The sequence below is a fragment of the Grus americana genome, chromosome 6 (assembly GCF_028858705.1).
Source record: "Grus americana isolate bGruAme1 chromosome 6, bGruAme1.mat, whole genome shotgun sequence".
NCBI classification, from domain to species: Eukaryota; Metazoa; Chordata; class Aves; order Gruiformes; family Gruidae; genus Grus; species Grus americana.
Genome location: NC_072857.1, coordinates 38,663,377 through 38,688,633, shown reverse-complemented (window position 1 = coordinate 38,688,633; position 25,257 = coordinate 38,663,377). Strand labels below are relative to the sequence as shown.

Genomic DNA, 25,257 nt, shown 5'->3' with positions numbered 1-25,257 from the left:
CACACCCCCCGCGCGACCCCCCGCCGCCTCGCGCCGCTCCGCAGGTGCGGAGGGGATGAGGGGGGTGGTGGGGGGGGCGGCGGTGGCGCGGGGCGGGGCGGTCCCGCGCGGCGCCGGCCCCCGCCCGCCCCCTCGCTCCGTCCCGCCGCTCCTCCTCCCTCCCCCCCCCCCCCCTCCTCCTCCTCCTCCCCCCGTTCCCTCCGCTCCGCTCCGCGCGTGCTGGCGGCGCAGCGCCCCGCGGCCGGCAGTGGCTGCCGCCCCGTCGGCGCCGCGGCGCGCCCGCGGAGGGGCGGCGCTGGGGGCGGCGGCTCGGCGGCGGCAACTTTTGGGAGCCGGCGGCGGCAGCGCGGAGGCTGCGCGGGGGATGGCGGCGGCGGCGGCAGCGGTGGTGGTGGTGAGGCGGAGGCGCTGAGGCAGCGGCGGCGCGATGCCGGCGGCGGCCGGGGGGCTGCTGTGGTGGAGCTGCTGCGTGCTGGCGGCGGCGGCCGGGGCCCCGCAGGTCGCCGCGGCGGCGCAGGCAGGTGGGTGAGCGGCCCGGTGCGCGGTGAGGGGCGGAGAGGGAGGAGGAAGAGGAGGGAGGGGGGGTGTTGCGGGGCCGACGGAGCGGCGCCCTGCCGCCAACTTCTCGGCAAGCGCGGCGGGGCCGCGGGCGCCCATCACCTGCGGGAGGTGAGGGAGTTTGTTCGGGTCCCGCGGAGAGGCGGCGGCCAGAGGGCGACAAGCCCTTGCGGGAACCGCCGTGCGGCGGAGCGGGGCCGGCAGCCGCGCACCTTCCGCGCAGCCCTGCGCTTCCAGGCAGCGGCGTGGCGACACCCCCTCACTTTATCATTGTTATTATTATTATTATCATTGTTGTCGTTATCGCTATAAACGGCAGCGCGTTCCGGGCTGGGGCGGGGGGGGGGGTGCTGCCGCCTCAGAGCCCCTCGCAGAGCCGCTGTCCTTTCCCGGCAGCAGCTCCCGGGTGTCCCCACTCGGGTAGAGGTTGCCCGGGCTCCGGGGGCCGCCCGTTCCCAGCCGAAGCCCCGGCCGGGCGCGGTGTCCCCGGGAGCAGCCGCCGCGCAGGTGCCGCTGCCGCCCCGACGGGGCTGCACGCTCCGAAACTTCGCGCTGCCGCGCCGGGCGGACGAGGAAGCTTTCACTTTACACGTATACGTTGTGTGTGTATACGTATGAGGTGTGTCCAAACACTGCAACATAAACACAACTTCAAGTGTATTTGCGCACGGGGGAAAGCGAGCCAGGAGGCTTGGAAGTTAAACCCAGGAAAAGCGCGTTTTCCTCCGGCACGGTCTGCCCCGATTTTTTAACTTTCTGGAGGGAAACCTGAAGCGTCGGCTTGATTATTTTTTTTAAAATTTTTTAATTTTTTTTTTCTCCCCTTTGGCATCGGAGCAGCGCTCTCCGCCGCCGTAGTACGGGCTGTGCCAGTGTAGTCGCCCGGGAGGGCACGGGGATCGCCTCCCGCTGCATCGAGCTTCTCGGGAGCCTTTGCTGTGAATAAAACATTAAAAGGAAATATCTTCAGTCTTTGTAACTTTCCCCCCCCCCCGGTGATGCAAAATTTATGATGTTTGGGCGGTATTGGTGCAACAGCTCCTCGTTCTCACAATTCAGTTTATATTTTCGGGCTTTATGTAACTGAGATGATGATATGTTTGATGAGAAGTGAAAGAAGCATGTCCCGGCTTTGCTTGCCTGGTTAGGCTTCAGAGGCAGTTTTGATCTCGGTGCACAGTTTACTTTTTCTGTGTGTGATTGTTTCCTAATCCTTGAAATCAGGAGGGGTGAAGCGCTGGGCTGCCGCTGCTGCTTTCTCTTACATTTTCTTTTCCTGCGGTTTAAATCAGTAAATCCCGGCTGAAGGAGCATTGCATTCCTTGTTTCACAGGCTCTGGTTTGCTGTACCTTCTTGCCTGCCTCCTTATTTACACGTAGTCTCTCTTTTCCCCTGACTTGGTACTTTTCTGTCTCAGACTTTCCCCGTAGCCTGCCCTGGTTTTGGGCAGCAGCCGTTCCCGCTGGGCTGCTCCCACGCTCTCCAGCCCTCCTTCCCCGCTGCTCGGACGTGGCTGTTGGAGTGGGTGATCACAAAGACGCTCCCGTCCTGGATTTATACCCCAGTGAAAATAAAAGGCATCGGTCCAGGGTCGCTCGCCTGCCTTCTTGTTGCCTCCGACGAAGCCTCCTGGATCTGTGCTGCAGAAAAGTCCCTATGCCCTGCATGGTGCATAAAAAGAAAATCTGTTTATTAAAATAATGGGCTCGGAGTGACATTTTCTATTTGGAGGGGTTTGGACGCTGCTGTGGGCAATGGCAGCTATTAATGATTGATGCTTGCTGCTTGGCACTCGCTGAAATAGCGAGGCAGGCTAGACAGGTGAGCTTTGATTTGTAAGTATTTAGGACTCCTCAAAATTTGGGCTCTCCTGGCTTTTGGGGACGTTAGGATGGGGCTCTGGCTGCCGCCTTCGTTTTATGTGCGTCAAGGGAGGTGACGATACCTTTGCTCGTGCATGCAAGCCATCGCCCAAACTTTTTATTTCATTATCCCGCGTCTGTTGCCTAAGATGCAAAGAGACGAATACATCGGGTTTTTTCGATTTCTTCTAGCTCCGCGCTCGGGCATATAGTGTTTGCAGTGCACAGCTCAGCCAGGGTCACGTGAGCCAAACAGCTTGGGCTGTTACCTGGAAGCTGGAGAGTCTTTGTTCTGCTTGGAAATAGCTGATAAATTAACTCCTTTTTCTGATATATGGGGCTGTTGAGTTGTTAAATAATTACAGCCAAATTAACTTAGTGCTGTTTGAAGTATTCAACTGTTCTGAGAAATTAATTGTACTTCAAATATTTTTTTGCTTTTTTTTTTTGCCTTTTTTTTTTTTTTCCAGTGAGGAGCATGTTCAGGCTGATACATGGGCAGGCTTTAATTTCATGCCACTGCTCCTTTCAGGGCCATGTCGGATGGGACGTGCCACATGCCTTCGGAGAGATGCAGCTCCTCTCCTTTGCAGCAGCCCTCCTTGGCACCTCTCCCGTTTATTCCGCCACGACGTCTATTTGACGGTTAAAATTAGGCTGAGCTCTGAGTGCCTTTGCAAAGGCACGATAAATATTGACTGGGAGTTTCAGCCTGTAGCTGCCATCAGATGACTCAGTCCCTGCAAAGGGAACATCCCATCTCAGCCCTGTTACCGAAGAGGAGTGGGTGCTGTTGCAGACCCTGTGTCCTTCCTGGGAGTCTTGCTGCTCCCCCCCCTGCCCCCCCATGCATGTCTGGCTTCAGGGCTGGGGTCTGTGGGTCCGTGGGGAGGTCTCTGCATGGTAGCCAGGGCAGGCTGCCGCTGTCCCTGCATGTGCCCTGAGGGCACTGCGAGCCAGCGCTGCTGCGGGGCAGAGGAGACTGGATCTGGCCCTGCTGTTCGGGGCATCCCCAGGGAGCCTGGGGCAGCTTCGGCACTGGGTTGTACCGTGCAGCCTGTGTGCCTGCGCCTGCCCTGCCGATGCCGCGCTGCAAAGTGCCCGAGTGACTTAGTTCTGACTCTTTTTTTTTTTTTTTTTTTTAAAGAGATGGTAATTGATGTATATGTATATGGATTCTGGCACTAAGAGCTGTGCTTGTAATTAACATGAAAACTGTAATAATGAGGACCTGAAATACATGCCTATGAGTAAACCAAATGAGACATGGCGTTAGCAGCTCACGAAGGGAGAAGCCCTTTTCCTGAACCCGTGTGGTAGTGAAGCAGGATGGGGAGCTGGTGAAGCGGGACGGGGAGGGAGCAAAGCTGTGTTGGTTCCACTGCGAGCGCGGCAGTGGAGGGCCCAGCACCCTGCAGGTGCGCCGAGCTGAGCTGCGAGTGCTGCTCTGCACTCCTGACCTTAATTTGTAATGCTGAGTTGTTCTGAAATACGCCCTCAGTTTTCTAGCAGGGAATTAGCCACAGCCCTTAATTTAACTAAATGTTTTCTTCTAGTTTTCAGGGGATTTTAGAGTTATTTTCATTTCTTTTTAATTAAGTAAATTTAAGCAAACCACAGCAAGTTCACTTGCACTGTATGTGAAAGTGCAGCCTGTCATCAAGAGCGTGTGCATGTTCAAAGGCTTTATGGAAAAACATCTTCATGCAAGTCACTGCCAGAGCTGGAGAGCTGCTCGGGTGGGTTGTGAGCCTTTGCTGCGGAGTGTGACGGGGTGCGATGGGGCGCACGGGGCGGCGTGCCCGCAGCCTTGCTGTGTGAGCATCTCTAGGTGGCAGCAGCCCCCAGGAGCTCCCAGGCAGCAAGATGTGCAGCCTGGAGTTGGAGATGGGATTTCCTAGGCGCTGGTCCTGCTGCTCAGCACCTCTCTGTACCCCTCTCCAGGGCTGGGAAGCAGCTTTTTGGGTGCCTAGGAAGGAAGGGGGGGGGGGGGTGCAGAGGATCCTGTCCCCACCTTCCATGGTCTCGCTTGCAGGATAGGGGAGATGTAATAATGCGGGAGAGAGTAACTCAGACACTCAGAATGCTTCAAACGAGCAACCAGAGGAGCTCAGGTGACATTGAGGAGGAGTTAAGGATGATTTGATCATACTAGGAAGTGCTTAAAACCGGGAGCGAACTTCGAGGTTTATATTTGGGAGGACTCGTTAGGCTGACCAGTAAGTCAGGACCCGACTGACTGGGTACCGAAGGTGAACAAGTTCAAACTAGGAATGAGGTGCATGCTCTTAATAGTGTAGTAACTGTTGTGGCAAACTAGGAAAGAAAAAAAAAAAAGATTAACTCGGATCAGATGGTCCTTCTAAAATACATACATTTGCTCAAAAGGATGGTGTAGCCCATAGGTTTCTTTTTCTTTTTAAAAATGTTCATTCCGATCCTTTTCTGAAGATGCAGGTGCTTTGGCATCGCAAGGAACCCCCTCCTGACTTCTTTAGGACAGTGAGGGTGAACTGGTACGTGGTGGTTGGTATGGGGCAATATGACGGTTCCCTGGAAACTCTGAACTTGCTTTGCATCCTGCCTGTGCAGACAGGGGTTTAACGCTGCGCAACCAGGTATTTATGCTCTTAAGGCTACCGGTAAGCGATGGCAGCTCTGTCGGAACAGCTAAGCCAGGTCTGCCCCCGTGGACCCTGCCGCGCTCAGTGCGCTGAGCCAGTCTTGCTGGGAAAGGAGTGGGGGCTTGTTCCTGGGATTTAGTTTCTGCTGTGGCGTGAGGTGGTGACCGCAGGCGGGCTGTTTCCCGTGTGTCACGTGTGTGCTGACAAGTCCTCAGGGCGTGCGACGGGCTCTTGTTTTCACTGACTTAAAGGTTTTCCTTTTGCAAACAAGCGTAGGCTGCTGGTGGATTTTATGTGTGCCCACGTAGCTGAAGCTGAATTATCCCATGGGAGTACTGGAGTCTGCCAGAAAGATTCATCGTTTTAGCAACTTTAGTTAATGTTTGTTTAGCAACTTCTTGCTTTGGACGAACAGTTTAAGCTGTGCTCAGTGGCAGCTTCCCTGTGATGAGTTGTACGTCCACGTGATAAATGGTCTAATTTCTGCACTGTCCGCTACCTCTGCTGGGCATACGGGCACATGCCAAGCCTCCTGAAGTCTTTCAAGAGCTGCTGATATATAGAGAGATATATATATCTGCTTTTTTTTTTTTTTCCTCAGCCTGCCAGGGAAACCTGTCCTTCTTCCCACTTTTCGTAAAGGGGATGCAAAGTCCAGGACAGATGAATATTTGCTTGAGCATCAGTGATGCCTGAGGGTCTGATACTGGCAGGCATTTGGACAGCAAAGTCTGTAGTTCAAACTGTGGGAGCACATACTAGTCACGCTGTAAACTTGTACTGTAAGAATACCAAGACTATAAATACGTACGAGGAATAGAAATTCATACCGTTAGAGTATTGAGACGTATTTTTGTTTTCCAGTAGTAACTGCTTTCTGTTTCCATGCCTGAAGCCTATAAAATCTAGCTCCCGACAAAGGAGGAGGTGGGAAAATAAAGTCAATAAATGGGAAAGTAAACACAAAACTTTTAGTGGATGCAGTTCTTTTCAGAGCTGTAAAAAATGATCAGTCGTCATATACTGTTTCTGTAAAGTCCTTTTTAGAGATTTCTAGGATATACTCATTTCATGTTCGGTTCCTGACATCTGTGCAGCTAAGTGTATGGTAACTGAACAGGCATGTATAACTTGATCTTTCTTAATCTTTTCCTAATAAATCAGCATTGCAATGTGGGCTGTTGTCACATGGTGACGTGACTCCTGTATCTCATCACCAGCTGGTGTAGAGCTTTTAGAAATACTGAGTTCACAGAAATCTTCCAAAAACCTGTCTGGGTGGGCAACGGTCTCGGGGACCAGGGAGGGGTGAACCCTTCCTCCCCAGCAGTCATGGCTGCTTTCCAGCCACGCTAGGGCGATGCCGATGCACCCTCGTCTCCAGCAGCATCGACCCACTCCACCGAATGTGGGGACCCTGTTGTCTCCCCGCTGGTACAAGGGGCGGCAGCTGCCCGCCATAAACCTCAGTCCCTGTGTTTCTCGGAGTGCGCACCAAGCCATCAGTGCGGCTGGGAGAGTAAGAAAGTCGGGGAGATGGGGCTTGGGGAGGGCACGGCCCCAAGGCAGAGCTCAGCACTGTGCCGGCAGTGCGGCCGGGGACCGAGCCGCCCCATGGCAGGCAGGTCTCCATCCCAGGCTGTGTCCCCAGCGTGGCTGGGGAGGGTGCTGAGCTGTGGGACGTGCTGCTGACGGGTTTTAAATTCATGTGGGGAGGCTACTGTGGCACTGCAGGACATTATCTGTCCCTCCACCTGCAGCTGCTCGACTAAATGCCTAATAAATGTCTGTTGAGAGTTGTGCTACCTGACCCCTCTCTCTCTCTCTCACCCCTCCCCCCTGAGTTTTACGGCATTGTGATTCATGAAGGAAAAGGGTCGAGTCAGAGGGAGGTTGAAGAAAAAAGCTTGCATGTTGTGTTTAAAAAAAAAAAAAAAAAAAAGTAACTCTCTTCTGAACAAAGTTGTGTTACGAATAAGTTGGAAAAGCCCCAAGGCCTGTGAAATGGCGACGCAGCCTTGGCTGTAGCATCGCTGCCAGAGAGCGCGCTACTCCAGTGGCCGGGGTTGGTGACGATGCACCGGGTAAAGCTCCAAAACCTGTCCCCGTCCTGCTGACGTTCGGCACGGCTTGGCTCCCGCTGCTCCTCCGGGCTTCTCCAAATGGTGCTTCCACACCTTCCTCTCCCGTTTTCCCAAGAAAGCATCTCCCGTGGGGCAGGCACCTCTCGCTTGTGCTTGCAGCTTGGTGAGGTGCCTGAGCAGATGCTGCAGACCCGCTCGCACGCTTTACATTTAAGCACGCCCTTGAATACCTCCGTGCGCAGAGCTGAGCGTGCCAGGAAGAGATTTGCGGCGGCATTTTGCTCGCTTGAACCCCAGCGAGCTGCTGAGGACCTTTGCCCGTGGACGTAGCTCTTGCGGCAGGAGCCAGCACCGGCAGGATGGAGCCGTTTTGATGCACGGACAGGAAGAAAAATCATCACACTTAACTTGATACACATCCTAATGTTCAATTTCCATTAATTGAAATTACGTTGAAATATCGAACGTTTTAAGCATAAAAGTTTATGTACCGTGGTTAGTATGCTAATGGAATATTTTAGTAATCTTTTAAGGTTAGCCTCGCAGCCAGATGCAATGATAAGTATTTGTTCGTAAGAGTTATTTTGCTTTAACCCCTTTTCCAAGAGTGTCCATATACTGGTGACTGTTCATCAGCTGCAGTGTGGCTGCCATCCAGCTACAATTTAAAGATTTTTTTTTTTTTGGTCCGATCCACTATGCGAAGTTGAATTGTGGATATTTTTCCTCATTATCATTGGCAGTAAAAATGTATATATCTAAATTTAAATTGCTGTTTGCTGAGGATATGTGACGGTATTTAGAATTCAGTATTATTTTATTATCTCTTTGAAAGGGTAAAAAAAAGGCTCACTTATTTGAAGAGATATTTCTGTGGCACATAAAAATACCAGTGAAGTAGCTAACGTTTTCCAGTTGTTGTTGACTTCAAATTTAGCAACCATTGTCCCTGTTGATATATTTGATGCTCTAAAAATGTACTTGCCATTAAGTAGGAAGCCGAAGTGATTGGTAGGCAGATAATATTTGTTAGTAGCTATTAATAATGCTCAGAGGACGTACGCATTGGAGTGTACGGAAAAAGCCATGGAATTGTGTAGGAAGGAGGCAAAAATAATGTATATGGCCCCTTTATTTGAAAGCCGCCTTTATTACTCTATCTGTACGTACCGCAGCGATTGCTGCCTGAATTAGCACATCGTGAGCAGGAGAAACCGATACGCAAACAGAATGGTGTGCAGCTAATTTTGTTTAGCAAATTGAGATCCGATCCCTGCTATTTCACGCCCTCCGCCGAGCTGACTCAGTCGCTCGTCGCAGCGTCCCGGTGAAATGCCTGGGGACCCGATTCTGCCGGGGGGTTTCGGCGGTGTAAGGCAGGAGTCCTCCCCCCGCCAGGAGCCAGTGGAGCTCATGGGGAACAAGGGAATTAATATCCCATTAAGAGAAAATGGAAATTTTAAAAACAAATGTAAAGCCATCGCGGCTTTTCTCTCTCCTTTTGTCTGTTCCCAGAGCTGGAGGAGGGCTTTTGTGCCGGCGCTGATCTGCACCCAGTTGGTGCAAGTTTGTCCCCGAGTTTCTCCGTGGGGAGCATTTCTCCCTGTCTCCCAGAGTTTACAGCTGCTCTTAAAATCCTGCACGTTTTGGTCCTCTCGTGCAACACGTTTAAAACCGCTGCCAGCTTGCACAGCCCCGGTGTCACCCAGGGGCTGTGCTCCGTGTTGGGAAGATCGTACTAGAAAAATGTAAAATTATTAGAGTCTATAAATAGCGGTGATAACTTTTACAGCATTTACATCGCCCTCGTGCCGCATGATGCACTGAAGTCACGGGCTAGATTTGCTTCTGCTGTTGCTTCATGTGGCACTGTGAAACCTCGTTATATCACGATATAACCAGCAGCTGCTGTGCCGATAATGTGGTGCCTGCAGCACAGGTGGGGGGGTGGTTCTGGAGTCGCTAACAACTGTAGTGGTGCTTTACATTTGCTGCGACTCAGTCCAGCTTCCAGAAAGGAAGCAAAATCAGGTCTCTGCTGAGTGTTTCTGGCTGCCCAAGGGTTTCGGTGTGCAGCTCAAACCTCTAATAAAATACCTTTTAAATGGCCTTTTATTAGCGTTTACTTTCTTGGAGTAACTAAAGACGGGGGACAGAAGGAGAATTTTTTTTTTCTCTTTTTTTGGAAGATTTACAAATAGATTCACACTGTATTATTGGCCACAAATTCCTTTTGTGTGATTTCCCCCCCCCCCCCCCCAGGATCTGGGAGTTGTGAGAATCTTGGTCTTTGCATAAAGAAGGAGAAGCATCTTTAGCTGCAGAGAAAAGTTAAAATTCCTGTAGCTTAAGAAACAGGGGGAAAGTCCAAGAATTGTTTTTATAAGGCATGCTTTTTAACTCATTTGCAAGGTTATATGCAGGGGCTGGTTGACTTATGGTTTCCCAGTGTCTGGGAAATGTTGCCGGTGACTTTGGAGATGGAAACACGGGTTTATTAAGACTGTGATAGCTTTAGTCCGATTGCTGCCATGACATGTGGTTAAGGCATTAAAATATATGGGTTATGCCTCATGCTACAGTAGAGCAATTACCGGGTAGGTGTCCTCTGATACTGGAAAATGATCTTGCCAAACTTTTGCTGTCAACTTGAATAATCCCAGTCTTGCTGAAGGCCCGTAGAAATGAGGAAAAAGCATTGTGAATAGTCACTTTCTCCAAGTGAAAGCCATATGAAGGCGTGTGACTCCTGTAGGTCCTGTCTATCCCAGAGGGATCCTGTCTACTTGGGCAGAAAGCTTCTGCTCCAAACAGTATCTATCCCAGGCTTTTCCTGGGTTAGAAGTGTCTGAATGGTCCTAGGTTGTGCAATAATTGCTGTGATACTTGTTTCAGTTTGGGTTTTTGAGTCTAGCTTCACTTTTTTTTTTTTTACAATGATGCAATAAAATTACATCGACTGCTGGTACATTCATGACATCAGCGTTTATAAGGGCATCCTTTTTGGCTCACTGATGGCTGGGTCCTTCCCCCAACGGGGAGCTTTGGCGTTGGGAAGCATCTATCAGGTTTAGATGGGTTTGTATTGCCTTCTGGGGCCAATTTAAGGTTTTTGTCCCGAGCCAGGGTCTTTTGGGATCCCAGCTGACCCATTGCCAAAGCTCATCTTACGTTTCTTAAACCGGTGATTACGTTCTCTGAGAACTCATATGAACTGGAGCATGCCTGTGTTTCTAGGAATACCTGGAATAAACTCCCTGTTTATTTGGTGGCACAGGCTGAGAGACTGATTTTGCCAGGTAAGATAAATCTTTCCTTCGCTTTTCCAGCATGAGGTGCTGGAACAGCATCACTTCTTGGATCACACGAGCCAGACTTAGTAATATTGAGAAGGGTGTATCCGGGTGCCAAGTAACACAGGTCCTTAGCAGCACGCAGAGATGCGATAGAAATACACATAACCAGCAGGTACCGAAGGACCAGGGGAGGGTGGAGAGAGGAAGCAAGCACTATCTCACATCTTCTGTGGCCTAACTGTAGGCGTGACAGACTAAATACAGGCTTGAGGGCATTGAGGCTGCTTTTCCCCAGGTCTCCGCAAACGCCTGTACAGCTCGAGGGCTGCGATATCGGGTCTTTCCGCTGCCGTGCATCCTGAGGGAGCTGCAGTTATTGCCTCGGCGATAGGCTTTGTTTTCGACGCTCTACTTAATTTCTTTCCCACCAAGTTTGGTTTTCCAACAACATGATTACTTATGGGTTTGTAAGTCAGAAATAGCTTGGTAATTGCTATATTGCTTTGCCCACAGTAGCAACGAGCATCTTAAATTTAATGCATTATCCACGCAGAAAATTGATATTTGGCCACAACTCGAGGTCTCTGACAGCTAGTCTTAAAGAGCTTTTGGTTGACATGTAAAATAGAGACTTGTGGATGACATGCGAAGGAAAATTGATGGTCTTTAGGATTATTCCATAAAAGAAAAATACTCCTTATGGTTGGCTGAAAATACGTGAGGATGATTAAGTCTACACGGAAACCTTTCCTTAGAGGTCAGCAATGTGCAGGCCTGGGACATTAACCGCTTGGATCACATGCAAGAATCCTGTGCCACCTTATAATGCCAAGCCTGAATTTTGCCTGATCTCCAGGTTTTGTCTGTATGAAACCACACTCACCAGCTGCTGACTGGCTTGCTAGTAATAGGTTTCTTTTAATGTGCTTTTACTTTGATTTTTTTCTTCCCTAGAATACAACCTAAGCAGCAAGAATGCCCCAGAAAAAATCTTCCTCTAAAAAAATAACAATAAGGAACTTGCCAGTGTTTCTGATGAAGACATCTGGTGTGTTTGTACAGATACGTGTGCCTACGTTTACTCTGTATTTTGCTGAAAATCGCAATTTAAAGGCTTAGAAGTTCCAGCAGAGAAACCTGTGGCTCGGTTTGGTGGGCGCCAGGGTGACGTGATGCTCTTTTTTGGGTGAACACCCATTTCGGCATGTTTTGTCAATATTTGGTTTTGAGTCAGTAGGTCTGGCTGACTTTGCTTCAAAACTACCCAGTATCTATTTACTAAATACAACACTCTGTTCAACAGAAAATGTAAGGCCCAATTTCAAAATTAGGCCCACACAATTATGCAATCAGGTAATCGCGCGTGTAATTGCTTGCACAAATGGTCAGTTAGATGTGTAACTGGCCATTTGCATGCAAAATTAACTGATTTTGCAAATTTGGCCTTGAATATTCATGGTAGAAAACACAGCTTTCTAGAGATGGCTGCGTTGTGTTGCACCTTTCCCTTTGGCTGGTGTCCTCCCTTTACGAGCCTCATGCATTTTGTCTTCGCTTAAATGTGAGTAAGAAGCTGCTGGAAATGAAGGAAAAAAGTCTTTTTCCCTCTGAAACTTATTACGTAGAACCATAGAATTGTTTTGGTTGGAAAAGACCTTTAAGATCATCAAGCCCAACCGCTGAAATCGGTACACTTTCAGCTGATAAAAGACAAAAGGTGAGTGTCTGATGAGAAATACTCCCGAAATACAGGCTGTGGCACGGCAGTTTGTTAGTCCGCAAGAGGCATGCCGGCGGCTTTGCCCGGATGGTACGGATAAGCACCAGATAAATAAAATACAGAAACCCAGAAGCCACTTGCAGCTACGTGGAGGTGTTCAGCGAGCAGGCGGCAGGTTGAACAGCAAAGCTGTGGGTGCAAGCGCTCCTTCGGCTGCAGGTGAGCCAGCATGAAAGGTGCTTCAGCCGTCACCGGTTTGGTGCTGCCTCCTGCTAGGGGTAGTACGGTCCTCCCTGGCTGCAGGGCGGGAACGTCGCTCCTACAACCGATTTTAATAGCATTGCGGCCGAGGTTGGTAACGCTACCGGTGGAATGCGTGCGAGCAAAGCAGCGGGGAGGAGAGCGGTGGGTAGTCCGTGTGCCAAAGGCTTACTGATTTAAAGCCAAAGATGAAAAGGAAAGGATGCGATGCTGAGGAGTGATGTCACGCGTCCACGCTTGTACAAGTTGGGGGGGGGCAAAGCCAAAAGCAGCACTGGGCTCTCCTGACTTGAGTCCAGCGTGTTTGGGGTTTGCTTTTGCTGTGGCATTGGGCTCTGGATCTGTGACAGTTGTCGAAAGGGCCGTGAAGGGGGGGTGTGTGTGTGTGTGTGCATGTTACACCTGTGCATGTGTATTAAATTTAAGACCTGCTAACATACACGTTGCCTCATTGCTCTGGAATTTACTGTTTTGAAAACATGTAATGTGATGCTTTTGCAAGGGTAAAAGCAATTGTTTGACTTACATAAATATCCACGCTTCAGAGTTTTATTTTGGTTTTGTCTGGTGTGCTGCCAAAATATTTATTTTCAATGGAAAAATTCAAAGCCATAGCTGAAGAATGTGTAGCAATACTCAGGATCACCACTTTGCAGTTAGTGCAAGCTGTTGTTTATCCAGCACGGTCCCTGGGTGCTCAGCAGGAGCAAGGATTTTGGTCTCTCTGTGGCCGTTGCCACTGTGTGTTAGGAAAAGGAGAATTAATGTCATCTCCAAAAAAAAAAAAACCACCAAATCAAAAACAACCCCAAAAACCCCCCGAAGAATTGTGTGACTGGCTCATCCCCGAGAAAGGTGGTGATGATTTGTTATCAGAATTTGGCAGTGCTTCCAAGGAGGGAGTACTTGTTCGTGCCTTCAAGGAAAGGCGTGCGTTTTTGCATCTCTCCAGCCTGGGATGAAGGAAAAACTGTCATCCACGCTGTTCCCATGGAGCACGGGGCCACGTTCCCATCCAAGGCATCATCTGAGTGCACGGTGCTTCCCGGTGCAAATTTCTGATGCACGTGCCCATTTTAGGGCTCGGTGTGGCAATTTCTTGTGTGTGAGAAGGTGGATTTGGCCAAAATCTTTTAGGATTTGTTGTCTGGGACCCCAGAGTTTTGAAACTCTGAACAGGAGAAGCCACGAGCTAGCAAAGCCTTTGGGCCTGAGCTGGGGCAGCGGGGTGAGTGCAGGTGGGCATTATAAATTAAATATGTAATAATTTTTTTAAAAGTACTTCGGATGGAGTTTTTCCTTGCAGCTTCAGCAGCAGCCATGCCCCTCTGCTTGTTTGTGGCAGGATGGGCGCTCCTGCGCGAAGTGCCCATCACCCTTGCGTGGGTGGGTTGAGAAGCAAAAGCAGTTTCTCACATAAACCTCCTCATTAAAATTTAGCCTTTGGAGCCCAGAGCCCCTGGACTTTCTGCGGGAACCAGCTGTCCTGAGTGGTTATCTGCAAATCGGATCTGCGCTCTGTGCTTTCCAGCGTTGTGTTGTCCGGGTATGGATGCGGCTGCCCTCTCCTTGGTGTGCTTCTGCCGCTGTGCCCGAGAGGGGTTATTCCACAGCCCCACGTGCTCCCTCCAACAAGGGCATTTCCACAAGGAGACGTTTTCCAGGAGGAGACACCCGACGTGCACGTGGGATGGATGCTTTCACCGGAGGGCAAAGTGGCACCTTGGTCTCACGCTGGGTTGTCTTCCCCAAGCGATGGTACACTGAGCCCGGGAAGGATTAATAAGCAGGAGTGTATTAAGGTCACTTTTTATTCCCGAGCGAGAGGTTTATGTCCTCTGTGCATATTAATTTCACAGCTTGGGACACAGTAGAACGGAGAGCAAATAAGAGTGTGTGTTGGGTAGCCCTGACAATTGAACTGGAAGAGAGAGCTCAGACTGAAAAGCCGTGCCTCTCTCCCACGCTGCATTAGCACAACTGCTGCAAAAGTGGTGAAAAGATCCAAGCCCAAAACTCCAAACATTGTATTTTCATTTTGTTTATTCCTGTGTAACATTAATTAATTTTGGCTGTTTGTGGGAGGTTACGTGGAGGAAGAACGGGGAGTTGTAGGTTGCCGTATGCAAAATGTACATCTTTCATGTCTTACGTGCGTATATAAACCAGAGCTTGCAAAACTCTTCGTCACGCCTTCCCGGTAGCTTTGAGGATTACACATCCACAGAGGGTGAGGGAAATGGTGTCAGCAAAGCACAGTTTGTGGCTGAGCTGCAGCCGAAAACGCAGGTGAAGGGCTGCCCCTGCAGTGATGTTTGAACGAGGCAGTTGGAGCATGTGAGGCTTGTTGAGCTCTGTCTTGACATGCTACAACTAAAAACCCTCTGACTTTTTGTTGGATGCGCAGGCAGTCCTTCCAAATTCCAGCGCAGGTGATTATTGTGTTGTCTTTGTGTAGAGAGCCATCAACCTCCTGCCTTTGGAGAGGATGGGACCTCGGTAGGGGATTGGTGGGCAGGAGCTGGTGGCTCCTTGATGGTAGCTGTGGACTTGGTGCTGCTGGCCCTCTCGGAGCATTTGGACGTTGCTGGAAAGGCTTTGGTGGCCGTTGGTGACCATCAGCTCGCCTTTCTGTGGCCGGCGAGCTGAGGATTGGGAAACACAGTCCTGAAGCCTTGAAAGCTCTCCAAAGGCATGAATTTCTGCTCCGCGGTCTCAGTTCAGGCTGATGTGATGGCCAGCCTTTTGAGTAAAGGTATAAATCCATAAAGTATTTTGGGATAGGAAAGGATAAAAAAAATGCCCTGCATAAATTATAATGCTAATTATATTATCAGCAGAGGAGCTAATAGCTATACTTGCTCCATAGCAACTGCTATTCTCTGTTACAGATACTGCTGTGAGAAAACGCCGATGAAAGGGTTAAAGCGTGTTATCCAGTGATAACTGACGTACAGGAGGACACGGGACCGCTCTCTTCAGAGTCGTGTATTGGTCCCGTGGGTGAGAGTTGGCTGTGTGACTTCCAAGCGCTGTGGGGTCCGTGGGTTGTCAGGCTGGACCCCACGGGCGGGTGAAACCAGCCCCACGGGGGGGCTTGCGGAAGCCTTTTTGCATTCGCGTTTGGGTCGCTCTGCCTCCTCCTCGGGCACCGCTGCAACTTGCAGAGCCTTTGGTGCGGGCTCACGTATCTCTTAATCTGGCTGTGAAATAATGTAGTAGAGGTTAATTAAAAGGTCTTTTTATTAAGGCAGTTTTGGCTTACTGTTAGCAACCTAAAAATAGGCTGTGGATATTCGTGATTTTTAGAGGCATTAGCCTACCCTTAAAAAACAAGTATGGAATGTGGTATTTTATACACAGCTCTCAGCGCTGTATGAAAAGAAAGCAGACTACAAAGCACAGCGCAGGAAAATTGATTTATCATCAATTTATTGCTTGGAGCTCTAGGCAAACTCATCTCAAGACAGAACAGAGATCTATAAAATCTTTTCATCTGAAACTATGAATTAAATTGGGAGGAACTGCTGATGAGAGACCAGAACCAACCCTTAAACCAGACAGGCTTTTGGGAATGGGTCTCCTGGTACAGCAAGGGGAGTTGGAGGGATGATACTGATATACACCAGCTGAGGATGTGGAGCTTAATTTCTTGTAACCCTATTTTTTTTCCTCATTGTGAGTCTGGCTTATGCAGGAGCAAGCCTACAGTACTCCCCCGCTCCCCCCCTTGATTTCAATGTAAATTTTCCTTTCTTCATCGGTGCATCTTGCTAATCTTGCAGTTTCTTTTCCCGATGTGTACTCTTTTCTTCTATTGTGTGTGTGGAATCTTAAACCTCCTAATAACAGGGTAACTTGCCTTTTTCAGCAGGAAGCCTCTGAAAACAAGCTGATGCATCTCAGTTGTCAGATCACTATATAAATAAATGAAACCTGTTCATATATTCCCTTCAAAGAAACGAGTGAGACAATGGTAAAGAACTCTCTCCCCTGCTTTTTTTTTTTTCTTTTGCATTGTCGGGGGGAAGCTGTATTATGTCAGCGACCTGTAATAAATAGCACTGCAATGAGAAGCGACAGCCTCATTCACCTTGCATCCATGCAGAAATAACTAAACTCTCTTCCCATGCCTTGGGGGGAAAAAAAAAAACAAACCAAACCAAACAAACCCACAACAACAAAACCACAAAGAATGAAGGGAGTTAAAGAAAAGAATTGACCTTGGCTTGCAGTTGCTCCTGTACTACCAGGGAACAGTCTACCAGCAAGAGATTGAAGTTGGGCTGGCTATTCTTGCAGGCAGCGTACTGCCTGTGTTACTGCAAGCTATTCAGCCCAGAGTGCATGAAGTACGGTCCGCGTCTTTCTCTCGCTGCCTGGAAGTGTAGTCAGCTGAACTCTTTAATTGGCAAAAGACAGAGGTTTAGAGGGCTTAAATATTTTAATGAAGAAAGAAAGAAAGGTTTGTACAATAACGAGGCACAATGTAGTCAGACCGCTTTTCTGCAATCTGTTCTGTTTTTATGTCCTTGGTTTGTCAAAGTTTATTATGAATTTAAGGTAATTTGGAGGCTTTCTTCTATAATTAAAGTGGAAAAATGTAAAAGGCCTTTAAGAGCTGGTGGAAGACAGGCTGATGGAAATGTACTTTTGTACATCTATCCGTTTGCAAAACTTTCTGTCAAACCTGTGGAGCGTTTTCTTTTACTTTCTCATTTGGGTATTTGGTTTTTGAAGTGTGCAAGAGGCATTGGGGAAAAAAAAAAGTTCGTTAGGGTTATTATGTGTTGGTTTATATCAGCAGGTGCCTCCCCTTTCCCTGTCTGGACTCTCTCCTCTTCTTCTGTCTGCTGGGATAGTGAGAAAGTTTCCAGGGGTTGGCAACAGGGAGACAGAAGAAGAAACACCAGGAGCATCACGTTCACATCTCTCCTTTGCCCCCTGTGGACCAGACCCCCTGGCTGCACGAGCTCTGCTGGCTTTGGGACCCTGTGCCCCCCCCCCCCCGCAACAGGTCCAGATCTGTCCCCGTGCCATCCCCCCACCCTGCATCGCATGTCACTGGCACCCCACGTCCCCCCTTTTGGGAACCCTCACTGGGAGCTGCTAATTCCCCCATAATAGCCCAGCGCTTGCTGCGGTATCCAGGAGGTTGGGATGACTAAACTCCTCCTTTGGCTCGCCTGGGAAAGGCGAATGGCAGCTGTCATATTGTTTTAGCGTCGGGTTACTTCTGAGCGCAGCACCGGTGTTATTTTTAGTGTGTGTGTGCGTCCGCCTGTCCGTTGTCTATATGTGACTGCACGGGTGTGTGGTGGAGACAAGGGAAAATAGCTCTTGCCTGCAAAAATGTGGCTTCCCCTGGCAAAGGTGAGGGGGGGTGCAAGGATGTAGTGGGAAGGGAGCAACAGGGGAGAGAACACACACTCCACTTTTTTTTTTTATTTTTTTTTTATTTAAGATCCCTTTCAGGCAAGCTTTGCTTGCTGATCATCATCATCGGCTGGGGTCATCCTGAAGTAAATACAGTTATTGGCCATGCCTCTTGCTGAGCAGAGGAGGTGCACCCACCTGGTGCCAGGGAAATTGCACGCAGTTATCTTCCCTAGCAGCGTGCCTGGTCAAGGCTCCTCCTGATAAGAAAACACGGGTTTTGCAGCAGGAAAGCCTTGCTTCCCACCGCTGGGAAGGGCTCTGGTCCCTGCCAGCTCATTAGCAGAAATGGATGCGTACACAGCGGCAGCGGCTGCGCCCCTCTGAGGTGCATCCTTTGCGCGTAGCGCTGCCACCTCCCCAAAAATCACGCTCGCCTCTGTCAGGGTTTTGTGTGGGCTGCCCGGGCTCATCCTTTCCACCAGTGGGGAGCAGAGATGCTCTGCAGGGAGCAGTCGGCACCTTCCCAAACTTCAGCAGGGGAGGGCGGCAGCGTGGGGTAGTCCAGCGAAAGTGGGGGAGCGGGATGCGAGGCACGCTGGCAGCATGGCCCAAGGGAGGCTTTGGGACAGACATGCAGGGAGGAAAAGAGCATTTTTTTTTAATTAAGTCTTAGTATGAGAAGAGTGGGACGCTTAACCCTTCCTTGTGCTTTCCCAGCTCCCCGGGGGATGGCGGATGTGCAGTAAAAGCAGTTCTCACCCTGCTTCTCCTTCTTGGTGGGGTAATGTTTTCTTGCAGCAGTTTCTGTGTTACAAATTCATTTGATATTTGGTCTATAAGCAGTAGAAGTAATGAAGCCATTTAATATTCCTGGGGATGCCACATGTACTTCCGAAAGTATTTTATTACAGTTCAGCATTAGTTAATGGACGCTTACAATAAACTGTTATCACTTGGGTTGCCTCTCGCTTTTTTCTACTGATTATTTTCCCTCTTTAACACAGAGTACCATGCTGGTTTAGCTTGTGTAACGTTTAAAACGTCACGCAGCGGTAATTTACAGAGAAAGAAGCATAAACACACGTATGTGCTACTGGAGTGATGCTGCCTGCTAGCTGTCCTGTCTCGGTGACCGGGTTTGGGTTGGGGCGAGGAGACGATGGTTGCTCTCCACCCCGCCTTGGGGCCTGGGAGGAGGTTGCCTGTGTTGTGCTGAACTCATCTGGACGTGGAGATGGGTGTTCCTCTGTCCCCGGCGTTGTAGCGGGGTCTGGTGGGCAGCCTGCCTGGGTAGAGGGCTCTGCTCTTCTGCCTCGTTAGACCTACAGTAACTTCAGCATCACCGGGGTCGAGGCAGGCTGGTTTTGTTGAACTTTGGCCGCAAAAAGCAAGGATTTGGAGCTCTTGGATAGATGCAACATGCTCTGCAACCATCCAGGACTTACCTTCTGAAGGAACCTGGCTAAAAATAAAGAGGTTCTTTATGGTCCTTTTCTGGGCTTTTTTCTTCTATACAATGTTTTTGGCAGGTCAAAATGCTTTTGTTACCTAAAGGCTCTTTCCAGTGTTTCATTGTTAAGTGTTTGTTAATGAACACTTAATGACTGGTTATGATGGAACTACGGGAGCCTTATCTGAAGGCAAAGCAATTGGCAAACGGATTCATTATGATCAGAGCAACTCTAATGAATGTTAAATTAATTCATAATAATGTGACACTTAAATGTTAAGCATATTGTTAATAATTACAGATGCACTTTACCTTATCTGCTTTTGGCGTTATTGCTTTTTACTATGTATACTAGAGGGCCAGCTTTCCAGTACCTGTCTCTTTACACTGATAATTCCAGACTTCTATAGCTGCAAATAGCTTAATTACCTATTTGTCTCTTTCACAGTAATTAGATACACAAGTGTGAAAGCTAGGAAGTTGATGTAAATATATGTAATTTATTATGGGGGTTCTGTAACTGCGGGTTGTTACATAAAAGTGACAGTGTAATTAATGGGGATGGTCTGTTGCTTGCCATCTTTCATGGGAGAAAGGGGAGGGGAAAAAGTCAAACATTCCCACACTTATGATTAATACAATACCTATAGTTAGTTATTACAGTTATTTGAGAACACAAAGTGATTTATTCTGAATAAAATTATCCAGTTGATACTTAGATTTAATAAAAAATGCCTAAAATCAGTTTTGCATGCTAAACCCAGCTCTGAGTTGTCTTGCTCGTATTTGTGGCTTTACAGACATCTTTATTGAATTAGTTTTCTTGCTTACCTGGCACTTTAAAAATGGCAACTCTTAAAAAAAAAAAAAAATCATTGTCCGAATGTCTGTGAGATGGAGTAGTGGGAGGGTAGCAGGGACATCCTGGTGAGGTGAGACAGGACAGTGTGTCTAAAAACACCTGTTGCACCATGCTTCAGGATTCAAAGGTGTTATTAATACTTGCTCTCCCATCCAAAGTCCCAAAGTACTCACAGTCAGGTGGTTTGCCATGTAAAAAATCTGATGGAGATGGCGTGTCTGTGTTTCCCAGCATCGCTTCCCCTGGCTGCATCGGACAGGGAGCCTGGAGGATGTTGCTAGAAACAGCGCAAAAAAAAAAAAAAAAAATTCAAAAATAAGTGGAATTTCAACATGGCTAGAATGAGCAAAAAGTTACTAGGGGCCTTAATGGTTGTTTGGTACAGCGCTTGGATTTCAGCGCATCATCATGGATCTCACGCTTTGCTTTACTTACGAGTCTACGTCGTTCCGTGTGTTCTGATTGAATCGGCCGTGGTGTTGAGGCACGCTGCGGTCGGGTGGAGCCCACGGAGGGAGAGATGTCCCCGAGTGATTTTTTTTTTTTTTTTTTTCTTTGGTCTGGTCCAGTAAAGTGATTTTGGCATAGAAGGCATTGCCCTCTGGTTGTGCTGCTGTGCCGCAGACGTGCTCTGCCGGGGGCAGCGGGGCTGGTTTCTGCTCAGCCTGGCTTGTGCTTTTAAACCCCATCAAGAGCAAAAGGGTGTGGGTGTTTTGTTTTTTTTTTTTTTTTTTTTTTTTTTTTTTTAGGAAAGAAACAAAAACAGTGAATGCTTATTCTGTTGGTGGAAAGTAGTGATCAATAGTAATTAACTTGCACCATCTTATTTCTTTCCCCTCTGTGAGGAGTGCATTACTGTTGGGTTTTGCAGAGCCGCGGGAGGTGCGGCGGTGCTGCCTCCTGCTCCCACATCTCTTCCTTTTTCGGGCTTCGGCAGCAAAACCTCTGCCGGGAAGGTGGCCGTGAGCTCCCTTGAGTTACAGCTGCTGCGAGGCAGCGCCTCGGAGGGGTGTTTCTATTTTATCTTCTCCCCCCGCCTTCCCGCAAACAGCAGCGTGGAAGCCAGAAGGAAGGTTTCCGTGGGCTGCGCCTCCAAAGGTCATATAACACTTTATGTCTTCTCCGACATGACACAGCGTGACAGAACAAAGTATTTATCTTGTGTACTTGTCAGCTTCGTTCTGCCGTCTCTGAAATGATGAAATACTACCGAATATGCTGCTGCTTGTTTCCTTTAGGGACTTGCGCTGATTTGTTTAAAGCGTCGTCTGCACCCAGTAAATGCTTCATTTATTGCAGCTGACACCTGGAAACGTCTGAGGGAAATGTATCAAGGCATCGCGCAAATATTATTTTCTTTATTTGCTGCTGTTTACTTATGTTCTAATATAAATGCAGTCCGTAATGATAAAGTGTGTTTCTTGAGGGTGCCACCCGTGTGCGTGTTTTGAACTGCCACGGTGAGGTTTCTGGAGACACGCTCCATTTCCATCAGAAAAATGCATTTTGACTCCTGACGGGGTCAGCTTAACTGTTAATTATCGCGGTGAGTCACTAATGAGCTCTCGCCTCGGGAACTTCGTACGGCCTCTCCTCAAACTTTTCCCCATTCCTTGTTCTGATGCTTAAGCGAAAATAATAATAGATCTCTTGCAAAGGGGTGTGTGGGGAAGTGAATGTTTGAGGTGGTGATGTGACCCTTGTAACTATAATATTTGATGCAAAGGCTTTCAGATTTAACTCTCAGTATCACGTTAGGATTTAACTCTCAGTATCACGTTAGGCTTTGTGGGTGAATTTTAATTTTTTTTTTTTTTTTTTTTTACATTAAGCATTTCTCTGTTGTCCCTGAAGGATAATGGAGAATCCAAATTCCTCTCTCAGCAAAACTCATCAGTACAAAAATAACAAACATCAAAGCGATGGAGGGAAGCAGTTTGCCCACAGTACTAATTGCTAACGTTATCATGTGTCAAAGCGAAGAACTAAAATGTGACTCCAAGTTCCTAAAAGTGCACTTGCTGTGAGTTTGAAGGCTGTCTATGGTTCAGGGAAGCTTTTTTGGTGGCTTCAGTCTTCTGTCCCATGACAGCTGTGTGGGCTAGCAGAGGTACGGGCAGCGCTGGGACCTCCCGCAATTCACTGCTAAGGGTGAAAAGGACCTTTAGGCACATCGAGGAGCCCCTCCGACCGCTCCTCCAGCGGCACAGCTTTACTTGGGCTTAGAAAATGCATAACCCCGCGTGTCTGCGTTTTCCTGCCTCTTGCTGTGTATGCATCTATACGGCATACGACACATGTAGGCGTCTATGCTGTGTATCAGCATGGCAAGGGATGGCGTCTGCAGTTTGGATGCTTTATGGTATAGTGAGCGCCCTGCCCCTGCAGCCATCTGCACAGGTTGTGCTACAGAGGTTGGGTGTTCACTGGAAAAATACAAATCTAGGAGAAAAATAAGTGTATTTGTAGGTTTTCCTTCCCCTGCGTAAATAAGCAGCGCTGGGGAAGAAAGGTCTTCTCTATATGATGGGAACTTGTAAATGGCAAATATATCGTGTGCTTTAACGTCGTTTTGTTTTACAGGCGTTGTTACAATTTTAATTAGTGAAATTAGATTCCTTGCTTGAATAGCATCCTTGTTTTAATTTACTGTGGCGCTCCCTCCACTCGGTGTGTGCAGGTTGGAGAGGACAAAGGGCCCCGCTCCTCCTCGGGCGCGGTTTTTCGCTGTGGCTCCGCACGGGGCGGCTGAACAGGGCTTTGCAACGATGCTCGGGACCTGGTCCAGGCGCCTAGGGTCCCAGGGCCCCGAGTCTCCTGGCATCCCCCCATGCCAGCCACTTCTCCCCCATCTTGGTTTCTGCTCCTTTCTCTGTTTTCTTCTTCCGGTAAGGTTTTTGGGTGCAAGGGCTGTTTTCTCCTGTGCGGCTGTGCACAGTGGCTCCTGGGTTTTGGCTTGCGATGGGAGCGTTAGGGAGACAGTTGCCATGATGGTAATATAACGATAAATCTCATGAAGATGGAATTGAGGAGCTCGACTATTATGTTATCTATATGTTGTGGTGAGCGGTTTTGCTGCTGTTTTCTGCTGGGCAATGCTACGTGCGTAGCCAGGGTGGTCCTGGCTTCAGGTGCTCCTCACCTGCGTTTGCTTCCAGGGGCAGGGTGTGAAAACGTGGGATATGACTGGTAGCGGCTGAAGTGGGCAAGCTCCTACCCCCGATGGGGAGGATTTGGCTTGAGGGGGAATCGTAAGGAGAAACATAGAATTGTTTAGGTTGGAAAAGACCTTTAAGATCAGAAGCAGGTGATCATCCCTGATCCAGCCTTGTGACCTGCGGTGAAGCAGGGGTGGTGTTTCTGTCCCCTGTTGTACATGAACCAGCCAGAGCTTGTGAGAGCTCCTTAATCTCCCAAAGTCTGGTTAATCGCAGTGAATTAAGAAGTGACCCTAGGTGTCATTGTGTATGGGGCCACGCATCTCCTCCCTGGAGAGGTGTCGTCCCTGCAGGAGGGGTGAATGCTTGCTCTAGGCAGTGAGAGCCCAGGATGCTGGTCCCATTAAATTGCTGGTACTGGGAAGGTCCCTCGCTGGTAAACTGCTGGCTTTATGCCCAAGAAAGTTTGGTACATCTGTATCTCAATCCCTGGGAAGAGAAATTGCCTCCTGTTGCGGGGAGAGCAGCAAGGTGGTGAAATGTCCTCTGTATTAAGGCAAACTCCTTAAAAAGGACTGTTTACAAGGGCATGGGGTGACAGGACAAGGGGGAATGGCCTTAAGCTGAAGGAGGGGATATTTAGATTAGATAATTTGGAAGAAATTCTTCCCTGTGAGGGTGGTGAGGCCCTGGCACAGGTTGCCCAGAGAAGCTGTGGATGCCCCATCCCTGGCAGTGTTCAAGGCCAGGTTGGATGGGGCTTTGGGCAACCTGGTCTAGTGGAGGGTGTCCCTGCCCGTGGCAGGGGGTTGGAACTAGATGGGCTTTGAGGTCCCTTCCAACCCAAACCAGTCTGTCTACCATAATCAGTGTCAGTCATTTCTATGTTAATATTTCACTGCAGCTAATTTAGCAAACAGATGGTGGTCCATATTATGACGTACAAGTGGGGCTTTTCCCTTGGCCGAATGATTACATCCCCAGTTTTCAATTAGCAAAGCCTGCCAATTACCTGGAGTGGTTTTCCTTTTAATTATGCAGCTATTAGGGCAGGTGGGTAACCAGCCTAGAGGGAGGAGGAGAGCGCTCAGTGGCATAGGCAGATTCTTATTAGGAAAACACATAAAAACAAACCAGAAAGGAAAAGTCGTATGATGGGAAAGAGGAGGAGATGCACAAAGAGGCAGCATGATGCACGAGCCTGCTTTCTGTTGGTGTGAGCATCGATAAAAAGCTTTAAAATGCCCGTCTGGCAGGTTGTGGCACGTAGGAAAGATGAGGTCTAGGTCTCTGGTTTGGCGGTCTGCTGGATGTACACTTATTTTTAGCTCGATGGAGTTGACCATTTGAACGAGACAAGCCGAGAAGGAAAACCAGCCCCCAAGCAAACCACAGGATCCCACTGACTGCCCGTGCAGGTGTGGGCAGGGGTTCGCTTAATGCCAAGGAGCGGCAACACGCGGCGTTGGCTGATTTATGAAGTCTCTGGTTGTCATCTTGCTTCCTATCCCAGCTAATAACAGTCCAGGCAATGAAAAGATACTTCTTTCATAATTATAGACATCTCATTTTCCCTTTTGAGCCCCACGTTTAAATCATCAGGTGTCCTCTTCATCTGAATTGTTTCCTCAAGCTTATCTTCCTCTGCAGATCAGTCTTTTATTGTATTTTATTTTGACGAGACCGTTCATCTTCCCTCTGCTCCGCCGCTACCAAAACCCATTCCCCTGTTGTCCTCGAGGAGCGGGGAAGGAGATGGAAGAGGCTTTGGACTCAAATTAGCCACTGATGAGGTTGGGTCTCCTTTGGGATGGAGATATTAATGCAGCATCATGAAATATGAGGTCTGTCTTCACTTTGGGTGACTCTGATAATGAAAGAACGTAATTAATCATATTTGCCTCTGCAGAGGATATGTAATCTGGGAAAAACACCTGCCCTAAAGGTGGCAGGAGTACGTGAGAGGAGCAACAAAACAGAAAGAGGAGTTGCAGCAGCCCAG

General features: G+C 48.8%; 1 protein-coding gene across 6 annotated transcripts in view; it reads left to right on the top strand.

The window, feature by feature from the left end:
* The first annotated feature begins 206 nt into the window (after nucleotides 1-206).
* ERBB4 (erb-b2 receptor tyrosine kinase 4) overlaps nucleotides 207-25,257 on the top strand; it is a 629,144-nt gene continuing 604,093 nt past the window's right edge. For all 6 annotated transcript variants that reach the window (XM_054830343.1, XM_054830340.1, XM_054830339.1 and 3 more), the window contains exon 1: nucleotides 207-521. In XM_054830343.1, the coding sequence (XP_054686318.1) occupies nucleotides 428-521 (94 nt within the window). In that variant the 5' untranslated portion in view covers nucleotides 207-427. The remainder of the gene's footprint in view (nucleotides 522-25,257) is intronic.